At 42.7% G+C, this 27,846-nt stretch overlaps 1 protein-coding gene across 4 annotated transcripts in view; it reads right to left on the bottom strand.

Annotated features, from left to right (window-relative positions):
- The window catches only part of ARNT2 (aryl hydrocarbon receptor nuclear translocator 2), a 251,764-nt gene that overhangs the window by 100,364 nt on the left and 123,554 nt on the right, over nucleotides 1-27,846 (bottom strand). For all 4 annotated transcript variants that reach the window (XM_029574575.1, XM_029574576.1, XM_029574577.1 and 1 more), the window contains 3 exons: nucleotides 25,598-25,674; nucleotides 19,679-19,813; nucleotides 13,396-13,470 (listed from right to left, as the gene is read on the bottom strand). In XM_029574575.1, coding sequence (XP_029430435.1) covers nucleotides 13,396-13,470; nucleotides 19,679-19,813; nucleotides 25,598-25,674 — 287 coding nt within the window. The remainder of the gene's footprint in view (nucleotides 1-13,395; nucleotides 13,471-19,678; nucleotides 19,814-25,597; nucleotides 25,675-27,846) is intronic.

Genomic DNA, 27,846 nt, shown 5'->3' with positions numbered 1-27,846 from the left:
AAAAAGGTTTCGCAAGACAGATTGGCCGAAGATGGAATCTTGTCTTCCAGCCTTGTCTAAACAATAGTGGGCTGTGAAGGTATGGAGAGAACTCCAGGTAGCAGCCCTAAAAATATCAGGAAGCGGCACCAAGCGTAGGTGTGCTACTGAAGTTGCCATGGCCCTGACAGAGTGCGCTTTAACTCGGTCTTGAAGTGGAATGCCTGCTTGCTGATAGCAAAAGGATATGCAGTCCGCTAACCAGGAGGAGAGCGTCTGCTTACCCACAGGCTGCCCCAATTTGATGGAATGGAAAGAGACAAACAATTGAGTGCTTTTCCTGTGGGCAGCTGTACGGTCTAGATAGAACGCTAGAGCCCGTTTACAGTCAAGGGTTTGCAGAGCCTGCTCTCCTGGATTGGAATGGGGCCTGGGAAAAAAGGTAGGTAGTATAATGGATTGATTAATGTGAAACTCCGATACTACCATAGGTAAGAACTTAGGGTGAGTGGAGTACTGCCCGATCGTGCAGAAGTTTAATGTAAGGAGGATAGGTAACTAGGGCCTGTAACTCACTAACTCTGTGGGCAGATGTTATCGCCAAAAGAAAAATCACTTTCCATGTGAGATAGCGAAGATCACAGGATTGGAGAGGCTCAAATGGTGGTTTCATGAGCCGACCCAAAACCAGACTGAGGTCCCAAGAAGGGGCCGGAGGGCGCAGTGGAGGCTTGAGGTGAAGCAAGTCCTTCAGAAATCGTGTTACCAGGGGTTGTACTGAAATAGGAACATCCCCGACACCTTTATGGAAGGTGGCCACAGCACTGACATGCATTCCGATGGAGGAGGTTTTTAGACCTGATTCTGACAAGTGCCAGAGATAGTCCAGAAACTTCATGGTGGAACAGGTAAAAGGATCAAGGAACTGAGCAGAACACCATGACTTAAACCTGTTCCATTTGAAAAGATAAGATTTTCTCATGGAAGGCTTTCGCGAAGCAATCAGGACATGGGAAACTGGCTCTGAAAGGTTAAGTGGTTGAAGAATTAACCTTTCAACATCCAGGCCGTCAAGGACAAGGCCTGAAGATTGGGGTGTCGTAGGCACCTGTCGTTCTGAGTGATCAGAAGTGGGTCCTTTCCCAAGGGAATGTGCCTGCGAATGGAGAGGTCCTGAAGGATCGGGAACCACACTTGGTGTGGCCAGTGAGGTGCTATCAGGATTATGCTCCCTTGTCCTGATGGAGCTTCATGAGAGTATTCGAGAGAAGTGGAAGTGAAGGGAATGCATATAGGAGACCGGTTGCCCATGAGAGGGAGAATGTGTCTCTTGGCTGTGAGTGAGAGAGCAAAAGTTCTCTACTTTGCGGGTTTGAAGTGACGCAAAGAGGTCTATGTGAGGATAACCCCAACGTTGGAATATTGAGTTCGCTACTGTGTGGTTGAGAGACCACTCATGCGGCTGAAAGGTGCGACTCAGCTTGACCACCAACACATTGTCCACTCCCGGCAAGTAGGTGGCCTTCAGGTACATCTAGTGGGAGAGGGCCTCTGCCCATATCCTTGCAGCTTCCTGACACAGTAGGTAGGAGCCCGTCCCTCCCTGTTTGTTGATGTACCACATGGCCACCTGGTTGTCCGTCTGAATCAGGATGACCTGGTTGGAAAGGCGATCCTGAAACACCCTGAGAGCATATCTGATTGCTCGCAGCTCCAGGAAATTGATCTGGTGTTTGGCTTCCTCTGGAGACCAAGCTCCTTGTGTCTGCAAATTGGCGACATGATCTTCCCAGCTAAGATTGGAAGCATCGGTGGTGAGAATTATTTGAGGGTCTGGAGCCTGGAAGGGTAAACCTTGGAGGAGATTGATCTGATTTTTCCACCAGGCTAGAGACTGATGAAGTGGGTCGGTGATGTGGACAATGGTCGAAAGAGGTTGGACGGACTGAGTCCATTGTGACCTTAGAATCTACTGCATGACTCTCATGGCCAAGAGGGCCATTGAGGTAACCTGTACTGAGGACGCCATGTGTCCCAGCAGGATGAGGAAGTGGCATGCAGTCGAGCAGTGCTGAGACTGTAGCTGGTGTGTGAGAGAAATGAGAGTGAGAGCTCGCTGTTGAGGCAGAAATGCCTTTGCTTGAAAGGTGTCCAAGTCTGCCCCTATGAAGGTCAAAGTTTGAGATGGGACTAAGCAGGATTTCTCGTAGTTGACGAGAAATCCTAGCGAAATCAGAGTATGTAAAGTAAGATGTAGGGATGACAGAGCAGCTTGCTGAGTGGGAGCCTGATCAACCAATCGTCTAGATAGGGGTAGATGTGAACACCTTGAGTCCTGAAGAAGGCCAAATGGTAGCACTCGGTACTGTGATGAGATGGAGTTATCACAATGTGTGTGTACGCATCCTGGAGGTCTAGAGAGCAGAGCCAGTCTCCTCTTTGGAGAAGAGAAAGTAGGGAACCCAAGGTTACCATCTTGAACTTTTCTCGGTGAGGTATTTGTTGAGGGCACGTAGGTCCAGAATTGGATGAACGCCGCCTGATTTTTTGGGGATTAGAAAGTACCGGGAATAGAATCCTAAGCTTTGTTGGGAGTAGGGCACTGGTTCTATTGCTCTGGACTGGAGGAGGAGGGAAACCTCCTGTTCCAGGAGTGGTGAGTGGTCGGATGTTCCCTATGTCAGCCAAGGTGGGGAGCCCGGTGGGATGGGGAGAAAGTTCAGGTGATAACCTTGAGAGATTATAGCAAGGATCCACTGGTCTGAGGTGATTGTGCCATTTCAACAATAGGTGGCACACAATCGACCCCCCACTGGTATCTGAGGCAGTGGAAGCTGGCTGCTGCTCTCTATGCAGGAGTCAAAAGCTGGAAGCAGGGCCCGGCTGAGGAGCTGCCTGCGGCTTTTGTTTCCGTGACTGACGAGACTGGGCCTTTTGGAAAGGTCTCGTGGAACGAGTTTTAGACGGTGGTGAATAGGACTTCTTTGGACGGAAGAGTTGAAAGGCTGTTTGGAGGAATACTCAGAGGGCATCAGAGAGAGCTAGCGAAGGGTCTCATGATGGTCCTTGAGTTCCGCCACCGTCCACTGAATCTGTTCACCAAACAGATTGTCTCCTATGCAGGGTAGATCAGATAATCTGTCTTGTACCTCAGGGCGCAAGTCCGAAGACTTAAGCCAGGCCCATCTTCTTGCAGAAATAGCAGCTGCAGATACCCTGGAAGCGGTGTCGAAGATATCATAAGAGGATCTTATTTCATGCTTCCCTGCCTCGAAACCCTTGTGTACCAGGGTTTGAAGCTGTTCCTGGAATTGCTGAGGCAGGGACTCTACAAAGTCCTGTATCTGCTTGAACAAGACCCTGTTGTACTGGGTCATATACAGCTGGTAGGAGGTGATCCGAGAGATAAGCATTGATCCCTGGAAGACACGCCAGCCAATGGCGTCCAGGAATTTCTGTTCCTTACCTGGGGGAAAGGAAGAGTGGGGTTTTGATCTTTTTGCCCTCTTTTGGGCAGATTCTACAACCACAGATTGGTGATCCAGCTGAGGTTTCTGGAATCCTGGGGCTGACTGGACCAAATAGGTGGTATCAGCTTTTCTGTTGACTGGAGCAACAGAATCAGGGTGTTCCCAGTTCTTTTTGAGGAGATCCAAAAGAACCTGGTGAATAGGGATGGAGGTTATTTCCTTGGGAGCATCCAGGAATTGTAATAGCTCCATCATTTGGTGCCTATCATCTTGCTCAGTCTGTAATTGGAAGGAAACCAATTCAGACATTTCCTTCACAAAATTTATGAAGGACAATTCCTCTGGAGGAGAACGCTTCCTACTTTCAGTAGGAGAAGGTGGCGATGGTAAATCATCGGTGTCTTGAGATGAATCGTCAGTCCAGGTGTCATAGGGATCAGCACCTGCCCCTGTAGGAACCTGAGAAGGACAGGACGATGGTATTCCTGAAGGTCCTGGTCTAGGATCTGAAGGCATCGAGGGAAGTACTGGAAGCAGCAATGAAGGCATCGAGGGCACCGGTGCAGACATCGAGAGCATTGATGGATGGATCGGTGGCACTGATGGGCGCATCGGCATTGATGGTTGAGACATCGGAAGGACTCCGGATGGAGGGATGCAGAATGATGTTTCCCCTCCTGATGACAGGGTAAGCGGGGAAGGCACCGGAGCCATCGGTGACCCAGGATCCATCGGAGGAAAAGCGGCTATGAGCGCTTCCATCTTCGAGAGCAGCGGTGCCAGTGTTGCCGGAATGGGATCGATGGTCGGTGCCGGGGGACCTTGGAGTCTGTGCATCGCCTTATCGATGGCCTCCTGAACCATCCGATCCAGTTCTTCACAGAGACCTGGAGCAAGCAGCCCCGGCTCCGGAAGGGCAGAAGGAAGCAGAAAAAAAGCAAATAGAATGTTAGGAATTATTAGGAAGGGAATGGTTAATAGAACGGAAAATGTCATAATGTCTCTGTATCGCTCCATGGTGAGACCGCACCTTGAATACTGTGTACAATTCTGGTCGCCGCATCTGAAAAAAGATATAGTTGCGATGGAGAAGGTACAGAGAAGGGCAATCAAAATGATAAAGGGGATGGAACAGCTCCTCCTATGAGGAAAGGCTGCAGAGGTTAGGGCTGTTCAGCTTGGAGAAGAAATGGCTGAGGGGGGATATGATAGAGGTCTTTAAGATCATGAGAAGTCTTGAACGAATAGATGTGACTCGGTTATTTACACTTTCGAATAATTGGAGGACTAGGGGGCATTCCATGAAGTTAGCAAGTAGCACATTTAAGACTAATCGGAGAAAATTCTTTTTCACTCAACGCACAATAAAGCTCTGGAATTTGTTGCCAGAGGATGTGGTTAGTGCAGTTAGTGTAGCTGGGTTCAAAAAAGGTTTGAATAAGTTCTTGGAGGAGAAGTCCATTAATGGCTATTAATCAATTATTCTTAGGGAATAGCCACTGCTATTAATTGCATCAGTAGCATGGGTTCTTCTTAGTGTTTGGGTAATTGCCAGGTTCTTGTGGCCTGGTTTTGGCCTCTGTTGGAAACAGGATGCTGGGCTTGATGGACCCTTGGTCTGACCCAGCATGGCAATTTCTTATGTTCTTATGTTCTTAGGGACACCGTTAAAGGCGGAGTTGTGGCTCTCGATACCCGTCCGGGTGAGGGTTGCCTCGGTGACCCGGTCGCAGAAAGGGTCAGTGCATTTTCTGGATGGGGTTTCTTCGATGGCGGCTCGGACGATGGCAAGGTCGATGATTTTCCTTCATTGATGGTCCGAGACTTCCGGTGTCGATGCCGATGTTTTTCTCTACGATCCCCTCAGTCCAGAGGGGGAGTAGAGGTAGTCGAAGGCCGAGAAGTCGTCGATGCCGGACGGTCACCGGCCAGTGGCCGATACTGGTGCGAAGTGGACGGTGCCAGTTCAGACGACGTCGATGCAATGGATGGCATCAGAGTTTGAGAACAGAAGAGAAGTTCCATTTTCTCCATTCTGGCCTTGCGACCTTTTGGTGTCATTAAGGCACATTTGCTGCAAGTCAAGACATTATGCTTGCACCCGAGACACATTACACAGACTTTATGCGGGTCTGTTATGGACATGGTGTAAGTACAGTCCGGGCACTGACAGAACCCCGACGCCATGGCCTTTGAAAAATTTAGCCGCGGTATGGTCGACGGCCAGTAGGCTGACCAAAAACGGGTAAAACCTTACTGGAGTACCGCGGAGTCAAAAATTCGAAGGAGGGACCCCTGTGGGGTATGAAAGTTTTTAATAATTCCGTGAGGAAAATTCCTGTCAGGAATCTCTGTGGAGCTCCTTAACCTGCGTGGCTACTGCTGCTCGGAAAAAAGAAGACTAAAGGGGGACCCCTGCTGGCTGCAGGTTTAGTGCCATTTTGGGCATGCCCAGTAGGTGCCAGTCAAAGTTCTAGAAACTCTGACAAAAGTGTTCCGTGATTGGGCTCCATCCTGTGATGTCACCCGTATGTGAGGACTACCATCCTGCTTGTCCAGTGAGAAAGCTATTGTTTATATAAGCTGCTAGGTAGGGAAACAAACCTAAGTCTGGGTTCTTCCATAACTCAAAGGGTATTTATTTATTTATTTATAACTTTTTTATACCGAAGTTCAAGTGACAGAGTTACTTATCATTCCGGTTTACATTACAACAAGTAGAAGATAATGACAACAGTGTCTTACAATGAACAAGGAGATGAACAACTAGGAGAACATAACTAGGCAAAGAACAATGTGTGTGCTTACAACAAATTGGAGATAAAGGTTAACAAGCTAAAAAAGGAGGGAAATTAATTAATGGAGGGAGGAAGGGGGAAGAATTTACTGTAATTAAGTAACCATAAACTTTGGTCATGGATAGCGATAGCCTGTGACAGTCTGTGGAGGCTGTAGACTGAGAAAGTCTGTGGAGGCAAAAGTCTGTGACAGTTTGAGGGGGTTATGGGTGACTCAGGAAATTATGGGAATGCTTTATTTATTTATTTATGTATCACCTATCTGCAATCCTACGCGATCTACAAAAAAAACCATTCACAGTACGAACATGAATGTAAAAACAAGACATAATTATCATAAATAAAACAGGTCTATAAAAACAAATGAAAGAAACCGCAAAAATAAATACACTGATTTACAGGTTATATGCTTGTGCAAATAAAAAGGCCTTTAACATCTTTGTAAAGCAAAAAGAAGGCTCATCTGCTTTAGCAAGAACTGAAGAACTGGGGGTGTCACTTTAATGAAATTGGACAATTTACTAATAGGAACTAAAGAGCCACTGTTGAAGGAAGCTCAACAAGCAATTCAAGAATGTAAGACTCATTTGCTGCGTGAAGAGCAGGTTTTGAACCTTTGTAATGGAGGGAAAACTGGACTGGTTAATCTTAATCTTATCATGAAATGATGCTGCTATACTATCAGCAGTAATAGAAGAGGTGTGAGAGGTGGAAGAGTGAGGAGGATTAGAGGCTTAAAGAGCCACTGGTTTTCTCATCTGTCTTTAATTCTCATGAAAGAAGCTTAACTTCAGACAAACAGTGATTAATACTACATTTTAAGGCTGCCTTATGCTTGGCTGATCTCATAATGCCTAGTTTTGTGGTTCAACAGATGAAGACCAGAAGGGTACCAGTTGAAGCTATCCTTTGTTTGAAAGGTGCGATAAATTACGGGAGCTAACTGATTATAGGCTGAGGTCAAAGTAGCATCCCAGATAGAGATTTCTTCTTCCAGCGGCAGAGCTCAGAAGTTATCAGGAAAAGATACAAGAACACTCTCCTAGAGTAGATGCTGGAGGCTAAAACAGTCAAAGAATTCAAGAAGGCATATGATGAGCACAGTGGATCATTAGCTGCAAAAAAGTGATGCCACAGACTATCAAGATAGCCAGGTTGGTACCAGGAAGTTACAAAAGAGTAAGGATGAAAAGGAAAAGGTCAGTAGCTGAGCTGATCTATCAGACTACAAATAAGGTAGTCATCTGGGTCTGTTACAAGCTGCACAGAACTATTAGTTATCAACTGAACTTAGACCCTGCTATATATAAAAATGTAATATAATATGTGAAAAAGGGATAGGCAAAGATCTAAACATGTACACTTGGAGATAAGGTGAGATAGGGGAGATATGATAGACATTTAAATACCTACAAAGTTTCCATGCATAGGAGGTGAGCCTCTTTCAACAGAAAGGAGGCTCTAGAACGAGGGTCATGGGATGAGGGTGAAAGAGGATAGACTCAGAATATATTTCTTTACAGAGAGGGTAGTAGATACATGGAATATCCTTCCATGTAGTGGAAGTGGAGGTAGTGGAGACAAAAATAGTATCTGAATTCAAGGGAGTGATGAGAATTATAAAGCTAAATTAATTGGATAACAGGCAGGCTAGATAGGCCATTATGGTTTTTTTCTGCTGTCATACTTCTAAGATTATAATTATCATTATTAACAATTGTTAAATAGGTGATTGGCGCCATTCCTCCAATAAAATGAGAAAAATAGTTAGAAAAAAACTGAAAGGAGCAGCTATAAAGGTAAAAAGTGTGCAAGAGGCATGGTTATTGTTTAAAAATACCATACTAGAAGCACAGTCCAGATGTATTTCACACATTAAGAAAGGTGGAAGGAAGGCAGAACAATTACCGACATGGTTAAAAGGTAAGGTGCAAGAGGCTAGAGATCTTCATTAAAAATTGGAAGAAGCATCCAACAGAAGAAAATAGGATAAAGCATAAGCGTTGGCAAGCTAAATGTAAGACATTGATAAGACAGGCTAAGAGAGAATTTGAAAAGAAGTTGGCCGTAGAGGCAAAAACTCACAGTAAATATTTAAAAAATATATCCGAAGCAGAAAGCCTGTGAGGGAGTCAGTTGGATAGTTAGATGAACGAGGGGTTAAAGGGGCACTTAGAGAAGATAAGGCCATCGTGGAAAGATCAAACAATTTCTTTGCTTCAGTGTTTCCTGAAGAGGATGTTGGGGAGATACCCATACTGGAGAAGGTTTTCATGGGTAATGGTTCAGATGATCTGAACCAAATCACGGTAAACCTAGAAGATGTGGTAGGCCTGATTGACAAACTGAAGAGTAATAAATCATCTGGACTGGATGGTATACACCCCAGGGTTCTTTAGGAACTCAAAAATGAAATTTCAGATCTATTAGTAAAAATCTGTAACCTATTATTAAAACCATCCATTGTACCTGAAGACTGGAGGGTGGCTAATGTAACCCCAATATTTAAAAAGGGCTCCAGGGGCTATCCGGGAAACTACAGATCAGTTAGCCTGACTTCAGTGCCAGGAAAAATAGTGGGAAGTGTTCTAAGCATCAAAATCACAGAACATATAGAAAGACATGGTTTAATGGATCAAAGTCAGCATGGCTTCACCCAAGGCAAGTCTTGCCTCACAAATCTGCTTCACTTTTTTGAAGGAGTTAATAAACATGTGGATAAAGGTGAACCAGTAGATGTAGTATACTTGGATTTTCAGAAGGCGTTTGACAAAGTTCCTCATGAGAGGCTTCTAGGAAAAGTAAAAAGTCATGGGATAGGTGGCGATGTCCTTTCGTGGATTACAAACTGGCTAAAAGACAGGAAACAGAGAGTAAGATTAAATGGACAATTTTCTCAGTGGAAAACGGTAAACAGTGGAGTGCCTCAGGGATCTGTACTGGGACCCGTGCTTTTCAATATATTTACAAATGATCTGGAAATGAATACAATGAGTGAGGTAATCAAATCTGCAGATGATACAAAATTATTCAGAGTAGTTAAATCACAAGCGGATTATGATAAATTGCAGGAGGACCTTGTGAGACTGGAAAATTGGGCATCCAAATGGCAGATGAAATTTAATGTGGATAAGTGCAAGGTGATGCATATAGGGAAAAATAACCCATGCTATAGTTACACGATGTTAGGTTCCATCTTCTGAACTACCACCCAGGAAAGAGATCTAGGTGTCATAATGGATAATACATTGAAATCGTTGGTTCAGTGTGCTGCAACAGTCAACAAAAACAAACAATGTTAGAAATTATTAGGAAGGGGATGGTGAATAAAACGGAAAATGTCATAATGCCTCTATATCGCTCCATGGTGAGACCGCATCTTGAATACTGTGTAGAATTCTGGTCGCCGCATCTCAAAAAAGATATAGTTGCGATGGAGAAGGTACAGAGAAGGGCTACCAAAATGATAAGGGGCATGGAACAGCTCCCCTATGAGGAAAGACTAAAGAGGTTAGGACTTTTCAGCATGGAGAAGAGACGACTGAGGGGGGATATGATAGAGGTGTTTAAAATCACGAGAGGTCTAGAATGGGTAAATGTGAATCGGTTATTTACTCTTTTGGATAAGAGAAGGACTAGGGGGCACTCCATGAAATTAGCATGTAGTACATTTAAAACTAATCAGAGAATGTTCTTTTTCACTTAACGCACACATTTTTTTTTTTTTAAACGGATTTAAAACAGATCCGGACCCAGAGGTGCCACGCACCAGCGTCGCGCTCCGAAGGGGCGCAACAAAGGGGGTGCAACAAAGGGGCAGATCCCTTTGTACGCCCCTTCGTACACCCCCTGAGAAACCCCCACAACAATGAACGAACCAACAACAAATCCAGAGCGAACACCACTGATCATGGACAACGAAAGAATGGTACCAGAAATACAATCTATCAAAACCTGCCTAAACAAAGGTAAATATGGAAACTACTACTCACACAAATACAGAAATAGACACGTAGCAAAAGAAACTAAGAAAACTCAATCCACTAACCTCATACAAATAAGAAAGACCAAAATAACAAACAACGCCATCACAAATAATTTATTAATGATAACCTTCCTGCTAGTAAATGCACAATCACCAAGAAATTCCCTATAATTACGTATCTATTATATGACACAAAACCAAGCTTCATAGCTGTTACTGAATCATGGTTAAAAAAATCAGACATTTTAAAAAATCAAATAGCACATAAAAACTATGATGTCTTCTCAATACCCAGAATAACTAAAAGGGGGGGGGGGGGATTACTCCTAATAATAGAAAAAAGATTTAAATGTAAACTAATACTGACAACACCACCAAGAAACCATGAAATAGCTCTTTTTGAAACTAACACCATACAAATTTGCCTTATATACTGCCCTCCTACCTTTTAGAATTAAACGTCTCCCCTCTAATTGAATTCCTAACAACACACTTAAACACTTCTAAACCCACAATTGTACTAGGTGACTTCAACCTACACATGGATACGCACCCCCTATCCAACACCTGTCAAACACTGATAGATTTCATGACAGCTCTAGGATTCACCCTAACTACTGATAAGCCCACCCACAAAGCAGGACGCTCTCTTGATTTATCATTTATCAACCACAGCCACTTAGAGCACATTAAAACGGTATATACACCGATCCAGAGTACCTGATCCCTGAGAGCTGAGAGGCTTGGAGGTAATGTACTCACACAGCGGTTCCACGTAGGAGATGGCACTAGGGCTGGAACGGAGGCAGGCCCTCAAGGAGCGAGTACCTGATCCCTGGGAGCTGAGAGGCTTGAAGGTTATGTACTCACACAGCGGTTCCACGTAGGAGATGGCACCAGGGCTGGAATGGAGGCAGGCCCTCGAGGAGCGAGTACCTGATCCCTGAGAGCTGAGAGGCTTGAGGGTAACGTACTCACACAGCAGTTCCATGTAGGAGATGGCACCAGGGCTGGAACGGGGGCAGGCCCTTGAGGAGCGAGTACCTGAGAGCTGAGAGACTTGAAGGTAATGTACTCACACAGCGGTTCCACGTAGGAGATGGCACCAGGGCTGGAACGGAGGCAGGCCCTTGAGGAGCGAGTACCTGATCCCTGAGAGCTGGGAGGCTTGGAGGTAATGTACTCACACAGCGGTTCCACGTAGGAGATGGCACCAGGGCTAGAATGGAGGCAGGCCCTCGAGGAGCGAGTACCTGGTTCCAGGGAACAGCTCTGAGGTGAAGATGGTATTACTCACTGGTGTTGAAGATAGCAAATCCTTCCAGGCAGAAGAGAAGGTAGGAGCAGGCAGCGAGTCAGGGAACATGGGCCCTCGAGGAGCAAGTACCGGTTTCCTGATAGCGACCTGAAAAGCAAGTGAGGCCCCTGAGGAGCGGGTACCCCGTTAGCGTTAAGAGTTCAATGGAGATTGGAGAGGCAGAGTAGCTGGGTACGGAGAGCGAATCCCATCCGTAAGATTCCCCTTGCTAACTCAAAGGCTAGCAAACATCGTAGGCTTTAAATATCCAGGCAGCGTGACACCCCTGAGGTTCGCGCCAAGTAGGAAATAAGAGTGAAGGCCACGCGGCGCGCGCCCCCTAAGGTACCAGTGGAGCATGGCGGGAGGCAGCGCCCAATCCGGTCCGGGGACGCCGGAGAGGATGGCAGGCAGATGCTGCGGCAGCCAGGCGTTCATCCAGAGCGAGGAGGTGCAAAGAAAGAAAGGTAGGCGGAGTGAAGCTGTCGGGAAGGGACGGTTGCAACATAGTGCTCCCAGATTGTTCCCAGTTTGCCCAGTTAAGGAATTGGTCTTCCAAACCGCCTTGGTTTAATAGTCCCCACCTTTAAAACCCTGCTCATCTGCCTAGATTTTTTTTAAATCACTTACACATCATCCATAGCAGAAGTAAATCTATGTGGCAGGGAACCCCCGCACGCGCAAATTTCAGGTTGAAATCCTGGAACCACCATACCCCACCCTTTTTTCTTTTTGTGTGCAGCAGCATTTATGTGGCTTTTAAAATCAGCTTGATGCGTGCCAACCTGACATATTTGCGCATCCCCTATTGATGTGCGTGTCGGTCTTTAAAAATTCGCCTTTAAGGAAGTAAAAAATTGGATCGATCAATAAGCCAAAGACAGTTGTATGCTGGATTCTTGTTCACGTTTTTGTTAAAAGGACCTGCATGAGAATGTATTGAATTTTTTGGTTTGTGATTAAGATAGCTATCTTGCATTATCTTTGGTTTTAAGTCTAGGTTTATAATCTACCTTGAAAGTATCTTTGGATACAAAAACCAGAATATCTCTTACATGAAATTTGCAATTAAGTGCATTATTTAGGTATTTAGTGCATGAAGCACCATTTACAAAATTATATAAGAGTAGAGGGTGAGGGTTGAGGAACATATTGGCTAGAATGGGGGGAAGACAGGGAAAAAACTCGTTAGACATAAAAATATTCAAAAAAGAGCTCAAAACATGGCTATTCAAATAAGCTTTTGAAGCTGTAAATTAACATCTAGATGCCTAACTGATCCTAGAGAACAGAACAAGCACAGTTCTGTACAGTTCTTTATATGTATTGTATTTTTTTGTAAATTCCTATTTTATATATGTATTCAAGCTGTAAACTGCCTTGACCTTTTGACTGTTTGCTAAACAAAAGGTTTTACATAAATAAATAAGAATGTTTTGACTAGAGTTGTAAGTAGGTGTGGGGGACTATTTTGGGTAGAATGGTGATTGGTGGAGGGATATTTTGTCTAATGGAAGGTGGGGCAGGAGAGATTTTTTGACAAGACTGGCAGGATGCAGTGTTTTTGGCAAGAGCAGTGGATGGAGAGAGATTTTGATTGAAACGGAGGGTGTAGGAGATATGATATTTTGGTGATGGAAAAATATTTTGACAAGAAGAGTGGATATGTGTGTGTTTGGGGCTGATATTTTGGCTCTTCTTGTATAGTAGAACTAAGCAGTAGAATGACATTGTAGATGGAGCCTGTGGAATGCTGAGATTAAGTTCTTTTGGGGTAGGTATGATATATTGGACAGAGCTTTTTTTTATATACATGTGAAAAAGCAGACATTTTGGATTTAGCACAAGAAATAAATATTGTCCTACCTGTTGGAAGCTTTCTCTCAGGTGACTTTGATCCTCCGGATGGCAAAATTCTAAAATGTCCTTTCCAAGTAAATCCTGTTAAATGAGAGGATTTTAAAATTCTTATAAATACAATCACACTTTGCACTTTCTGATCTCCACAATGGACATGTACAAACATTGCACCACTGAATTATATTTATTTTTTATTTATTTATTAACTTTTATTTACCGACATTCGTGAAACACATCATGCCGGTTTACAAAGAACTCAGGCGGGAAATACAATAAAACAATATAAACAATATAATAATAAAATATAACAAGATAAAAAAATAACATTGAATAGCAGAAACAGGAGTCAGAAATACAAAATGAACCAAAATGGAGCAATAACAAAAGGGGGAGGAAGGCCGTAGGGAGGGAAGGAGGATAGGGGGGAGTGGGAAAGGGGGGCTGGGGAGCGGGAGGGGAAAGAGCATATCTAGATGAATATATAAACAAAGATAAAATAGAATAGAGGGAGACTATGTACAGTGGGACTATGTACAGACTATATACTATAGACTATACATATATATATACATATATATACATATATATATATATATACATATATAGACTATACATAGTGAGACTATGTACAGACTATATACTGTGTCTTTCCATTCCTGAGCATGCTTCTAGCTCTTATAGTGGTTTACAATGTAAGATGGGCTTCATTAAAAAGAATATCTCCTGACTGTAATAAAACAGTTTCTGGGGCAGTGTGCTTTCTATTCACAGACATAAGTACGTAAGATTTGCCATATTGGGTCAGACTAAAGGTCCATCAAGCCCAGCATCCTGTTTCCAACAGTGGCCAAACCAGGTCACAAGTACCTGGCAGGATCCCAAGGGGGTAGATAGATTCCAAGCTGCTTATCCCAAGAATAAGCCGTGGATTTCTGCAACTCTACCTTAATAATTTATTTATTTATTTATTTTGTATACCGACATTCGATCGAGATATCACATCGGTTTCCAGATAACAGGTTGAATAGGGCGAGAACTGCCCTATTTTACATTGTAACAAGATAACAGTTAATTAAACAATTAATATATATATATATAATGGTTAATGGCTTTTCCTCCAGCAACTTGTCCAAACCTTTTTTAAATGCAGCTACACTAATAGCTTTATCACATCCTCTGGCAATGAATTTCAGAGACCAAAAAGACCAAAAAAATTGAAAAAACACTTTGCGCTGAAACTGGAGAATGCTGTGAACTCAGGGATGAAGAGACCCGCCCCCCTGACGTCATCACGCTCAGCGGCGAGCCGGTAAACGGCCACATTCCACCAGGCGTCGTGCACCGTGCGTCGCGCACCAAAGGGGTGCGCCAAAGGGGCACTCCCCTTTGTGCACCCCTTCGTGCAATCCTTTGTGCTACGCTTATTTTAATTCCCTTAAGTTTTCCTTTGTTAATTAACCTTTTTCATAGTATTTAGTAATCCTTTGTTTATTAAATATGTTCAATGTATTTGACTTAGGAAACCTATTTTCCTGCATACTCTGTTTTTAATGTAAACCGGTATGATTTGTATCTGATACAAGAATGTCGGTATATAAAAATGCAAAATAAATAAATAAATAAATAAATAAATAAAGTGAGAGATTCATTTGTATCAGCACTTTGTTGATAGCGGATAAACTGATGTCCCAGATGTTTAAAGTTGCGTCGATGGAATTTTCTATTGGTATTAAAAACTGAACATCATCAGCGTAAATAAAATAAATAAGACCTAGACCTGATAATAGCAGACATAAGAGGACGCATATAAATATTAAAAAGGGTAGCTGACAGGGAGGATCCCTGTGGTACACCATGATCGCAGCTAATTTGATCTGATTCCTCATTATTCAATTTTATTTTGTAAGAACTCTTATCGAGGTAGGATACAAACCACTGTAAGGTGTTACTTTGAAGTCCTATTTCTTTCAGCCTATCCAATAGGGTTAAGTGGTTTACAGTATCAAACGCTGAGGATATGTCCAACATCACCAAGAAATAAGTTTGTCCACTATCTATTCCTCGAAGTATACTATCTTGTACAGCAACCAGTAAGGTTTCTGTGCTATAGTGCTTTCTAAATCCGTATTGTGCCGGGGAGAGAAGGTTATGCAACTCTAAATGTTCGAATAATTGGCTATTCACAATTTTTTTTTTCTAAAATTTTGGACAAGCATGGTAAATTTGAGATCGGCCTAAGATTAGAAAAATCAGACTGATTTACTTTGGGTCTTTTTTTTTAATTGGTTCACCTCACTCGTCGATTCACTTTCCATATCTTTTATAAATATATTGAAAAGCACCGGTCGAACTACAAATCCCTCAGGCATTCCTCTATTTACCTTTTTCCACTGAGAATACTGACCATTTAATTCTACTCTCTATTTCCTGTGATTTAGCCAGTTTGCAATCCATGAAAGAACATCGCCTCCTATCCATGACTTTTTAGTTTTCTCTCATATGGGACTTTGTCAAACACTTTCTGAAAATCCAAATACACTACATCTACTGGTTCACCTTTATCCACATGTTTATTAACCCCTTCAAAAAAATGTAGCAGGTCTGTGAGGCAAGACTTCCCTTGGGTAAATTCATACTGGCTGGTGCCATCTTGTGCTCCTACCATGTGACAGGGGCCGACCAATGGCACCGGTAGCCCCTGTGACATAGTAAGGGCAAAGACTATCGGCGCCATTTTGAATACTGGCAGCCGACGGCCTGAGTGCAGGAGATCGCTCCAGGACCCCCGCTGGACCACCAAGGACTTTTGGCAAGTCTTGGGGGAGTTGGGATGGGGGTTTTTTTGGGAAAAGAATACATATGTAACTAATGAACGGATCAGGTCCCCCGAGAACGGATGCAACGGATTTGGGTCCTGACGAATCCGAATACCGAATGGGACGAATCCGTCCCTGCTGCACAACCCTAGTAAATGCTTACATGCATAAGGGCACCGGGGTCTCCTATCGTGTAACTTTACTTCTGATATGGATGGTGCGTAAGCAGGGGCATTTCTGGATTTCACATAGAAATGTAAATGCTTACATGCATAAGCGCACCGGGGTCTCCTATCGTGTAACTTTACTTCTGATACGGATGGTGTGTAAGTCATAAAACAAACAAAAAAAGCAAACTAAAGATTAGTGGGGTTTTAAAGGTTAGGGCTAACAGGGGAGAAGGGAGGCTATTTAACTATGGGGATTTGGAAGTTCTATCCCTTACCCAGGTGAACTGGGAACACTGGTAATGGCATCAGCGTATTTTTATAAATCTTCCCACTTATACAGTAGAAGTGGCATTTGCGTGCATAGACAGTAGCTCTTAAACAGCCACACAGACGCACATGTTCATACATATGCCAGCTCGCGCCAATGTACACGGCCACTTTATAACATACGTTTGTATATGTGCGTATGGTATGAAATAGGCTATACACGTGTACATGTGCACACAATTTTATATAGATGCACATGTACATGCAAAAGCCAACTCTACCATGCAAGTGGGAGGTTTTTAGGAGACACATGCTGACACAATTACCAGTTTCCCCAATCACATTACATATACACTGATGACATTCAATTAATACTACCAATCGACGACACAATTGAAAAAACATTAAACATAGCGAACATGTATCTAGATATCATCAAACAGCTAATAAACCAAATTGAATTAATTATTAACATAGAGAAAACTGAAAACTGAAACATTTAGAACGTAAAAACATGGAGATCATTCAAAACCCAATCACACTCAAAAACAACCAAAAAATAGAATTAGCAGAGAAAGTACGAAACCTCGGAGTGATAATTGACACGGAACTAAGCATGAAACAACATATATCTTTAAAAGTAAGGGAAGGATATGCCAAACTCATGACTCTTAGAAGACTTAAAACCACTACTAACAACTACCAACTTCCGATCAGTGTTATAAACTTTAATTTTTGCAAGCACTGACTATTGTAATGCCCTTCTACTGGGCTTACCATATACCACCCTAAGACCACTCCAGATACTACAAAACACTGCTGCAAGAATTCTGACTGGTAAAAATAAAAGAGACCATATCACCAAAACCCTAGCTGAACTACACTGGCTACCCATTGAACAAAGAATACAGTACAAAACCCTATGTACCATACATAAATTAATACATAACGAAAAAGCAGAATGGCTGATCACAGCCCTTCACGTACACGTCTCTCACAAAAACTTGAGATCAGCAAATAAAGCACTGCTAAATATTCCTTCAGTCAAAACAGCAAGACTAACCCAAGTGAGGGAAAGGGTGCTGTCCTTAGCAGGACCTATACTATGGAACACCTTGCCGGTAGAAATCCGTTTACAAAGAGACATCAAAACCTTCAGGAAAAGTTTAAAAACCTGGCTATTTAAACAAGCTTTTCAAAAAGAGAATGGAGAGTAGAATCCAGGGAAATGTAGGATGCGGCCAGTAGAACTCCCACACATATCACTTTAATCAATATGTGTATGTTATTTTTTATTTTTATTCTCGCTCACCAACAAAGGATAAGATACAATTACTAATCTATTTTAAAACTGATACAGATAGGAATGGACATGATTTTTACACCCACCAATTAGTATTTTTTATGAAACTATGTTACCGTAACTTAATTGCACCTGTTTAGTTGTTATAATTTAATACAGTTAGCAATATTAATTTATGTGCCTTATTGTAAATCGTTGTGACGGTATCAAGCTTAACGACGGTATAGAAAAGATTTTTAAAAATAAATAAATAAATTTGTTCCTAGTTTGCCCAGGTAAAGCAAAATTGCTTACCTTGTAATAGGTGTCATCCCAGGACAGCAGGATGTAGTCCTCACATATGGGTGACATCATTGATGGAGCCCTATTGCGGAAAACGTTCCGTCAAAGTTTCTAGAAACTTTTGACTGGCACTCTGAGCCCACTGAGCATGCCCAGCATGCCAAAATATTCTCTGCCACAGGGGTCTCCCTTCAGTCTCGTATGTAGCAATAAGCTTTAGCAAAAATAAAATAATAAAACGTATCGGACCCAACTCCGCGGGGTGGCGGGTGGGTTCTGTGAGGACCACATCCTGCTGTCCTGGGATAACACCTATTACAAGGTAAGCAATTTTGCTTTATCCCAGGACAAGCAGGATGCTAGTCCTCACATATGGGTGATTAGCAAGCTAGAGGCTGAGTCATTTTGTAGTTAAGCCACATTGCAGTATTGTTGGTAAAAATGAGTCAGCCAAAAATCACAGCAGGTCGGATGTAGAAGGAGTTGGGATTATACTGGAAACAAGTTCTTTAAGACAGATTGTCCGTAGGCTGAATCTTGTCGTCCTTCTTTATCCAAGCAGTAATGAGCTGCGAAGGTGTGAAGAGAACTCCATGTTGCTGCTTTACATATGTCAAGAATTGGCACTGAACGATAGTGTGCTACTGAGGTTGACATTGCTCTTACTGAATGCGCCTTTACTCGCCCCTGGAGAGGAAGGCCTGCTTTTCCATAGCAAAACTGTATGCAATCTGCTAGCCAATTGGAGAGAGTATGTTTACCCACTGCTTTACCCGGTTTGTTTGGATCAAAAGAAACAAAGAGTTGAGTTTCCTGTGGACTGCAGTGCGAGCTAAGTAATATGCTAGCGCACGCTTACAGTCCAACGTATGTAAGGCCCATTCTCCTTGGTGAGAATGAGGCCTTGGAAAGAATGTGGGTAAAACTATAGATTGGTTCAAGTGGAATTCCTTAACTACCTTGGGGAGGAATTTTGGATGTTATAAAATCAGGCATAGATTTCTGCTCGCCGGGTTGCGAGCACAAATCTATGCTCATGCGTAGGTTCGAAAATCTGGCCCATTGTGTTTTGATGATTGAAAAGAAAGTCCAAGTCTAGCCAAATTGCTCCCAACAGAGCAAGCTTTAACAATGTTGACATGTCTGGGTCCTAAAGATAAAAGCTTATGACATACATAATGCTACAGTCACCAAAGCTATATGTCTGTCCTAATTCTAGTGACCAATTTTAATTCACAGTAGCCTGAAGTGAAGCACTGACAGAGCATAAAATCAAGACAAATCTCAGAAGTTTTCTCAGAAGTAGTTCATATTTTTAGAGCCTAGACCTCTACTTACGATATCATTAAGAGAGTTAAATGAAAGCCTTTAATACTGTTATCGCTTATTCCTACGTGTGTCAGAAGTATTAGGCAGAAATGATCTCATTTTTGCAGAGAAATTGAACTGACTTGTGGTTGATAACCAATGACACTTATGCAGCGTGGATCCACAAAGGTAATAATCCCCTCTGAGTTATGGCGAGAGAGGAATTCAGTAGGAAGAGCCATTCCATTCATGTCCATACTGACAGGCGAGCTGGTGACCTAAACAACAAGATATCAAACAAAACAATTATCACAATAGAATTAAGAAAGAAATGATAAATCAGGTTTGAATCAGTTTGTTAGAATGAAGACGTTTAAGAGGGTAATTTTCAAGCAGCTCATGAAGGGGACTTTAGCTGTAATTATCAAAGCGGACTTATGGCATAAGTCAGCTTTGAGAATTCCTGGGTTATCCCAGCCCACACACACACATGAATTCAGCAGAGTTGCACGTATCTTTTTTCAAAGCCCCACCTGAGTGAATAAAACAGGGTTCTATGCACATAGATTGCTTTGAAAAACAAGCCCTAACAGTTGAAGTGGTATTTTCCAAAATAAGTGCATCGTTTGCTACAATTGTAACCTCCATCTCAATCTGGAGCTAGGCAGATGTACTGCAGGTGAGGACTGAGGTGCATTCACAAAGCTTTGCTATGAATGTGTCAGCTCTCTGATTTCTGAGCATCCCCAATATCAGATTTGCCTCCCACACCAGCTCTTCAATCTCTCCTCTCCTCTCTGATGCCAGACGTCCAGAAGACTGAAGAGGTGATATGGCAAATCTGATACTGGACCTGGTGCCCATGGCTTCAGGGAAGGCCTGAAGTGTACTAGTAGACCTGTCTATGTGGGTCGTAGTGCTAGAACAAAAGTGGGATTTAAGTTCTTTGGCATGGAGTAGTAGTAATTTCTAGGGATGTGCAATCATTTTTCCAAAATTAGGCAATTTCAACGAAATCTGCAGCTATAATTGCCTCAATTAAAAAACACTGGCATGTGTTGGTGTTTCATGATAAAGAGATGCCTATGTTTGCGACTACCCGGGGTTCAAATATCTGCGATAAGGTAGTAGGGGCGAGCATGAAGAACAGCAATGCTATTGTACCTTTACGAGGAGGGCATCAGACATGTGATTCCTGTACAGTGTGCGATAATATCATTGAAGGAGACCAGTGGGTTGATCCAAACACTGGACGAAAAGTGAGGCATATCTATTTAACAGACTGTACGACTAATAATGTGGTATATATAGTGGTATGCAGTTGTCCTAAGGTGTACGTAGGATGTACAAAAAGATCTGTCAAATTACGAAAGATGGAACATAGGTCCAGAATTAACAACAAGATACTTTCGGCACCGTTGATGGGGCACTGTATGGAACAAGGACACAATTCTGAAGATCTAATGTGGACGGTAATAGATAAGGTGGTCAGCACAGCTCCTTTTGCAGAAACAGCGGCCTTACTTAATTACAGAGAATAGCTTTGGATTCATAAATTGAAAACAGAATCTCCAGCAGGGTTGAATGACCAGGTTGACTGGCTATCACTGCTTTGATGTTTTGATTGGTTACTCGTTTTTAAAGAGAAGGCTGGCTCCATTGACATCAATAGAAAGTCACATGACTTAGTCCCTTTAAAAAGATGATGCTGCGAATGGGAATTTAGGTTCGCCATTTTGTAAGAGTACGCACGCAGTGTTTCATGAGCGAGCTGAGATATGAAAGAGCAAGATTTATTCAGATGAAATAGGTATACATCATTGTGAGCTGAGATGAGTTTTGGGGTAAGCAGTTTCCCCTGAAGAAGAATTCGTTTCGAAACCTGGCCATGTCGGGCTAAAGCGCTACCGTGGACTTGTTTCTCAGCGACCTATTTATCAGCATGGACTGAGCTAAGTATTTTGTAATAAGTTTCAATAATGAAAAGTGATCAGCATTGAATGTAGAAAGATATATCATCACTGCAAAACATCTTTTTCCAAAAAAAATGGTGGACTATTCCCATATTTTAGACAAAAATTCACAGTGAATACTGGTTTGAATTTTTTTAGTAAACGATTAATTAATAAATAACGGGGTAGATTTTCAAAGGGTTGCGCACGTAAGATACGCGCGCAACCCCCAAAACCTACCCCTGCCTCCCCCTGTGCGCCGCGTTCGGTCTTGCACCCGCTGCCTCTCAGCCGCTCCCTCCTGGGGGGTAAGTCCATGCCGGGAACCGAGGCTTACCTCTGAGGGATCTTGGAAATCACCTCAGTAATTCTCGACTGGGGGAGGGAGGGACCCTTAGGTTTGGATTTCCTAACGCTGAGGGGTGTAGAGTCCCAAACTGCTAAGGAGATGGAGAAATACTGAAGAGCAGAGCTTCCTGCAGGGGTCTATGTACTAGGGCTGACGTCAGATTGAAATCTGACTCCGTCTCCAACTGCTATCAGGAGCACACTATACCCACTGGTCCTGAGTCCATCTGCTACACGCTAGGAAAGAAAGAATTTTGATGGTATAAGAAAAGTATATTATTCATAACCTGTCTCCTCGGGCCAGGAGTTTGATTTTGAATATTTTATAAAATCTCAGAAGAATGTGTGATCATGAAAAAACTATACACATCCTTCCATTATGGTATGTTTCGGATGGGGGTGAGAGATGGGAGGTTGTGGGTTAAATGTCTTTCTTTAATTTATTTTATCTGTTACATCTGATGACTCTTGGGTGCACAAGAACAAGGCACTTGAGAAGTTTGTGTCAAGTGTTACTTTGAAGGGGAGAAAAACAGAAATTTGATCTGAATCTTTTTATCTTTTTATAGACGTGGCAATCTTACTGTTTGCATCAAGTTGTATGGAGGACATCTTTTTGAAAATGTAATGTCATTTGTTGAAGATAAGGAAACTCGCTAACACAGTGTGACTTATTATTTATTTATTATTTATTTATTTAAAGTCTCTTCTATACCGATATCCGTTCGCACATCGCATCGGTTCACAAAGAACAAGAACTTTTGGGCGGAGCCCTTACATATAACAGGAAAACATGAAGTAGAAAAATACAATTAACTTTTGGGCGGAGCCCTAACATATAACCGAATGAATACATTAGACAGGGAGAGGGATAAAACTGGCTAGGTAAAGTAATATCAATAAATGAATAAATAGATACCACAAACTATAAAACATAACTATAAACATAAGAGGCAATGTACAAGTAAAATAATCAGCGGACATAAGGCATTCTTGGTCATAGATTGATGGAAATTACAGAGGTTTTGCAGTAGTAGGGGGTGACAAGGGGTAGGCTTGCTGGAAGAGCCAGGTTTTAAGTTTTTTTTTAAATTTGGGTGTGTATGTCTCCAGGCGTATATCATGAGGCAAGGAGTTCCATATAGTGGGGCCGGCGAGAGAAAAAGCTCTGCTTATAGTAGAGGAGAGTTTCAAAGTTTTGATAGGTTGGGCACGTAAGGTTCCTTGGAGGGCTGGGCGGGTGGGTCTATTGGAGGTGTGAGGGAGGAGGGGGGGGTTGATCCAATTGAGATTGGAGTTTAACAGACTTTTGTGGATGATGGAGAGTGCTTTATAAAGAATTCGTGAGTGTATTGGGAGCCAATGTAGTTCGATAAGTGTAGGGGTGATATGGTCTCTTTTTTTAGAATTTGATAGTATCCGAGCGGCGGCATTTTGTAATAGTTGTAACGGCTTGGTGTGAGTTGCAGGAATGCCAAGAAAGAGTGCGTTACAGTAGTCTATTTTAGACAAAATAATAGACTGAAGAACTGTACGGAAATCAGAGAAGTGTAGCAGTGGTCTGAGTTTTTTTATCGTTTGGAGCTTAAAATAGCAATCCTTTAAGATGGATTTGACGTAAGGTTTAAAAGTAAGATGATTATCAATAAGGACACCTAAATTGCGAATGTGCGAGGGGAAAGTGGTGGATGAGTATGCAGGTGGGATGTCTGGGAGCGGTTGCCTATTAGATATGATTAATAGTTCAGTCTTGTTGGGATTTAGAGCCAGGTGCATGTTGTTGAGAAGTTGGTTGATGGATGAAAGGCATGATTCCCAGTTTTGTAGAGCAGTTTGGAGAGAGTCAGAGAAAGGGAAAATGAGTTGCACATCGTCAGCATAAATGAAATGCTTGATGTGAAGGTTAGTGAGAAGAGAGGTCAGAGGAAGCATGTATATATTAAAGAGGGTAGAGGAGAGGGAAGAACCTTGGGGCACACCTTGGGGAAGACTGATAGGGTCAGATTCATTGTTATCCACTAATAAGGTAAAAAAGCGATTTTGGAGGTACGATTGTATCCAGGCAAGGGCATTGCCGGAGATCCCAATACTCCTGAGGATGTTGAGGAGGACATCGTGATTAACTGTGTCGAACGCAGCAGAGATGTCAAGCATGGCAATCAGATAAGAGGATCCTGAGTTGGTACCTCTGATGAGTGTATCGTGTAGGGAGAGCAGTAAAGTTTCAGTACTTAAATGCTTCCTGCAACCATGTTGGGTGGGAGAGAGGATATTGTTTTGTTCAAGGTGATCGGAGAGGCGTGAGTTAACTATTTTTTCAAGGACTTTAGCTAGGAGGGGTAGGTTGGAAACAGGTCTGTAATTAGACAAAGTGGCGGGGTCAAGATTGGGTTTTTTGAGTAGCGGTTTCACTACTGCTTGTTTGAGAAAGTTAGGGACTGTGCCATGCTCTAGAGAACAGTTAAGAATCTTCGATAGTGGTTTGGCTATCACCTTGGGTATAGATAGAAGGAGTTTAGAAGGGATGGTTTCAGAGGGATGAGATGAGGGTTTCATTTTTTTTAGGATGTTCTCTACTTCCAGGGAGGAAGAGGAGTCAAAAGAGGAGAGGGAGACCGGAGAGTTGATAGTAGTAAGACTGATATTGAAGTTATTGTGAGAGAATTGAGCAGTGATGGAGGAGACCTTATTTTTAAAGAACTGTGCTAAGTCATTGCAACGATTTTTAGAGGAATTTGTTGGTTGCTGTATGTGGGAGGGAGAGGTTAGGTCAGCAACCAAGGAGAAAAGGGCCTTGGGGTTATGTTGCAGACCATGTATTTTTTTGGCATAGTATTCACGTTTAGTTTGAAGAATGGAATTTCTATATTCGTGCATACATTGGTAGTAGATTGTTTTGGTCGTGGGGGATTGATGTTTGCGCCAGGACCTTTCCGCAGCTCTGAGTTGGGTTTTAAGATTTCTGAGGTCAGGCGTGTACCAGGGTTTTCTATTTCTACGGTTCGGGTTGACAGTTTTCGTTATTAGAGGGCAATGTTTATTGGCAATGCTAAGGGTGAGATCGATCCAGGTGGAGAAGGCATTATCTGGGGATGAGAGGTCAATTTGATTGTCTATGTCAGAGCATGCTTGTGTGATGGTATCTATAGTGCAGGATTTGCGGAATTTGAAGGATATGGGCTGACGGGGCAGGGAAGGGGAACTTTGAGGAAGGGTAAGTATAGTCTGAATCAGGGAGTGATCAGACCAGGGTACTGCCATGCATGAGGGGGGATTGCTTATGTTGATAGGGGTGTTGATAAAAATCAAATCAAGAGTGTGGCCAGCTTTGTGTGTGGGAGAGTTCACAATTTGTTGGAAACCCATAGCTTCGAGGGAGGAAAGGAATGCTTCGCAGGCCGGGGATTGCGGAGAGGTATCCACGTGTAAATTAAAATCTCCTAGGAGAATCGTGGGTACGTCAGGGGATAGTGAGTTTGCAAAGAATTCTATAAGGGGGGATGAATCTTTCTCTAGGAGACCTGGGGGGGTATATATGAGACACAGTTGGAGTGATTTCGATTTGAAGAAGCCAATTTCGTACTGACTTGGGATATCACATTTCTGGGACAATAGTTGAAGGTCCTTTTTTACAGCCAGGATTGTATGCTCTGTTATTTCATTGTTCTTTATGAATAAAGACATTTAACAAAATAAATAAATAGTATCTGTATGCAATCTCATGTTGAAGTTTTAGAAATATGACATGAAACCTTTTTCTACCTGAAGTCTTCCAATTGCAACCAGGCAGTACTTGTTTCCTTGGCCCACATCTGTATCTTCTTCAGGGATAGTTATTCCTGTAATTATTAATAATAAATATCTTACTGAATAGCAATTGTTTCTGTAATTTGAAAAGCAGCATCAATGTTCAAGAATACTACCAACATAATTAATCAAGACTTAAAGATACTAGCCAGAATACAAGCCCAGCAACTGAATTGGTATTTACCGTCAATGATACACTCTGATCAAGTAGGCTTCGTCCCGCAGCATATGGCTGCAGATAACGTGCGGAAAATACTGGATTTAGTATGGTGGGCAAAGAGAGAGAACATACAAGTTGCCCTTCTCTCTATAGATGCAGAAAAGACATTTGACTTAGTTCATTGGCCCTTTTTGCTTCAAACATTAGTTAAAATGAATTTTGGCCCTTTTTTCATACAATGGACAGCACAATTGTATAATGCCCCAAAAGATATGGTGAAAGTGAACGGGGGATATGGAGATAATTTTATGATTGGCAGAGGCACTCGGCAGGGATGCCCACTACCTCCATTGCTGACTGCAACCCATATAAGGGCGTTCCAAACCATACAAGGGATTCAACTGGGTGATTATAGTTTTAAACTTTCATTATTTGCTGATGACATCATGTTCACTTTAGCTAAACCTAGCACCTCGCTGGTTGGAGTTGAGAAGGAGTTGATGTCATTCAGCAAAGTATCAGGGTTCAAGGTGAACTTTGAAAATCTGAGTTATTAAATGTAAATTTAACAAACTCTGAGGTCAATAATATCTCCAGGAAATTTCCTTTTCGCTGGGCCAAAACATCTTTGAAATATTTGGGAATAAATCTACATTCAACCTTGGAAGACTTATTCACCCTTAACTATGTACCCCTAATGCGATCTATTGACAGAGACCTAGATAAATGGCATAAAGGACCATTTACATGGATGGGGCTAATTGCAATCATTAAAATGAACGTACTGCCACGGTATCTGTATTTGTTCTCAACATTACCAATATTCCCATCAGCAAGTCTTCTTCGTAGACTACAAAAGAAAATCTTTATCTGGCGGCAGCGGCCCCCTAGGGTGGTTAGACGCGTACTGTTTCAAACTAAGATACAGGGGGGGCTGGGGGTCCCTGATCTGCAAGCGTATTACGTAGCATCACAGATGAAGGCACTGCTGGATATTGCACGTGTCCATAGCCCTAAGCAATGGGTGATTGCTGAACAGCTAATGATTGGTACCATGCCCTTTGGGGCAATGCCCTGGCAACCCTGACAAACATGGCGGCCCATTATGAGCATACCGTGGTCCTTACAAAGAACCTTAAAGATTTGGGCTAAATGGAAAGTTAAAGTGGTGGGGGATCATTCATACTTTTACCAAACATCCTTATTTCATAACGAAGAGTTTACAATCGATTTTCAATCGGATGCCTTTCAGGTGTGACACATGCGGGCATAAATACTATAGGCCACTTGTTTCAGGGGGGGACTATTATCATTGGCCCAGATAGCTGGAAAATATGCTTTAGTATCAGCCAGTTTTCTAGCTTATGCCCAACTTCAGCATTTTATCAAATCCATCAGTAATACAAAGAAGCTGAGAGGGGCTAGATCGCTTTTTGAAAACTTCTGCATCATTGCCGATGCAACCTCCAAGGGGATTTCAAAGATATATTGAGTACTCAGCACCCCAGGAAAGGAACCCATTCCTCACATAGCAGCAGATTTTAAAATCTACGCATGCAGGGTACCATTTGTGCGCGCTACCCGGAGAGTCACTGGTAAATAGTAGGTACATAGATAAAGGAGGTGTGGTTGGAGCTCATAGCTCTTCTCCCTGCAGGATTCATCACACTGGTAATAAGAGACTGTCCTAGCATTGCCCTCTGCTGGATTACCCACATTGTTATGAGAGTGCCCTGGTAATGCTTGCTGCAGGATTCCTCTCTTTGATAAGAGACTACATACGTAGCATCCAGTGCAGCATTCCTCACTGATACTAAGAGAATGCCCTGAAAGTGCCCGCTGCAGCATTCCTCATTGAACTAAGAGAATGCCCTGAAAGTGCCCGCTGCAGCATTCCTCACTGATACTAAGAGAATGCCCTGAAAGTGCCCGCTGCAGCATTCCTCACTGATACTAACAGAATGCCCAGAAAGTGCCCGCTGCAGCATTCCTCACTGATACTAACAGAATGCCCTGAAAGTGCCCGCTGCAGCATTCCTCACTG

This window comes from Rhinatrema bivittatum, chromosome 13, assembly GCF_901001135.1.
Source record: "Rhinatrema bivittatum chromosome 13, aRhiBiv1.1, whole genome shotgun sequence".
Classification (NCBI taxonomy): Eukaryota; Metazoa; Chordata; class Amphibia; order Gymnophiona; family Rhinatrematidae; genus Rhinatrema; species Rhinatrema bivittatum.
The sequence above is the reverse complement of the archived record's forward strand: the minus strand, read 5'-3'. Positions and strand labels throughout refer to the sequence as shown.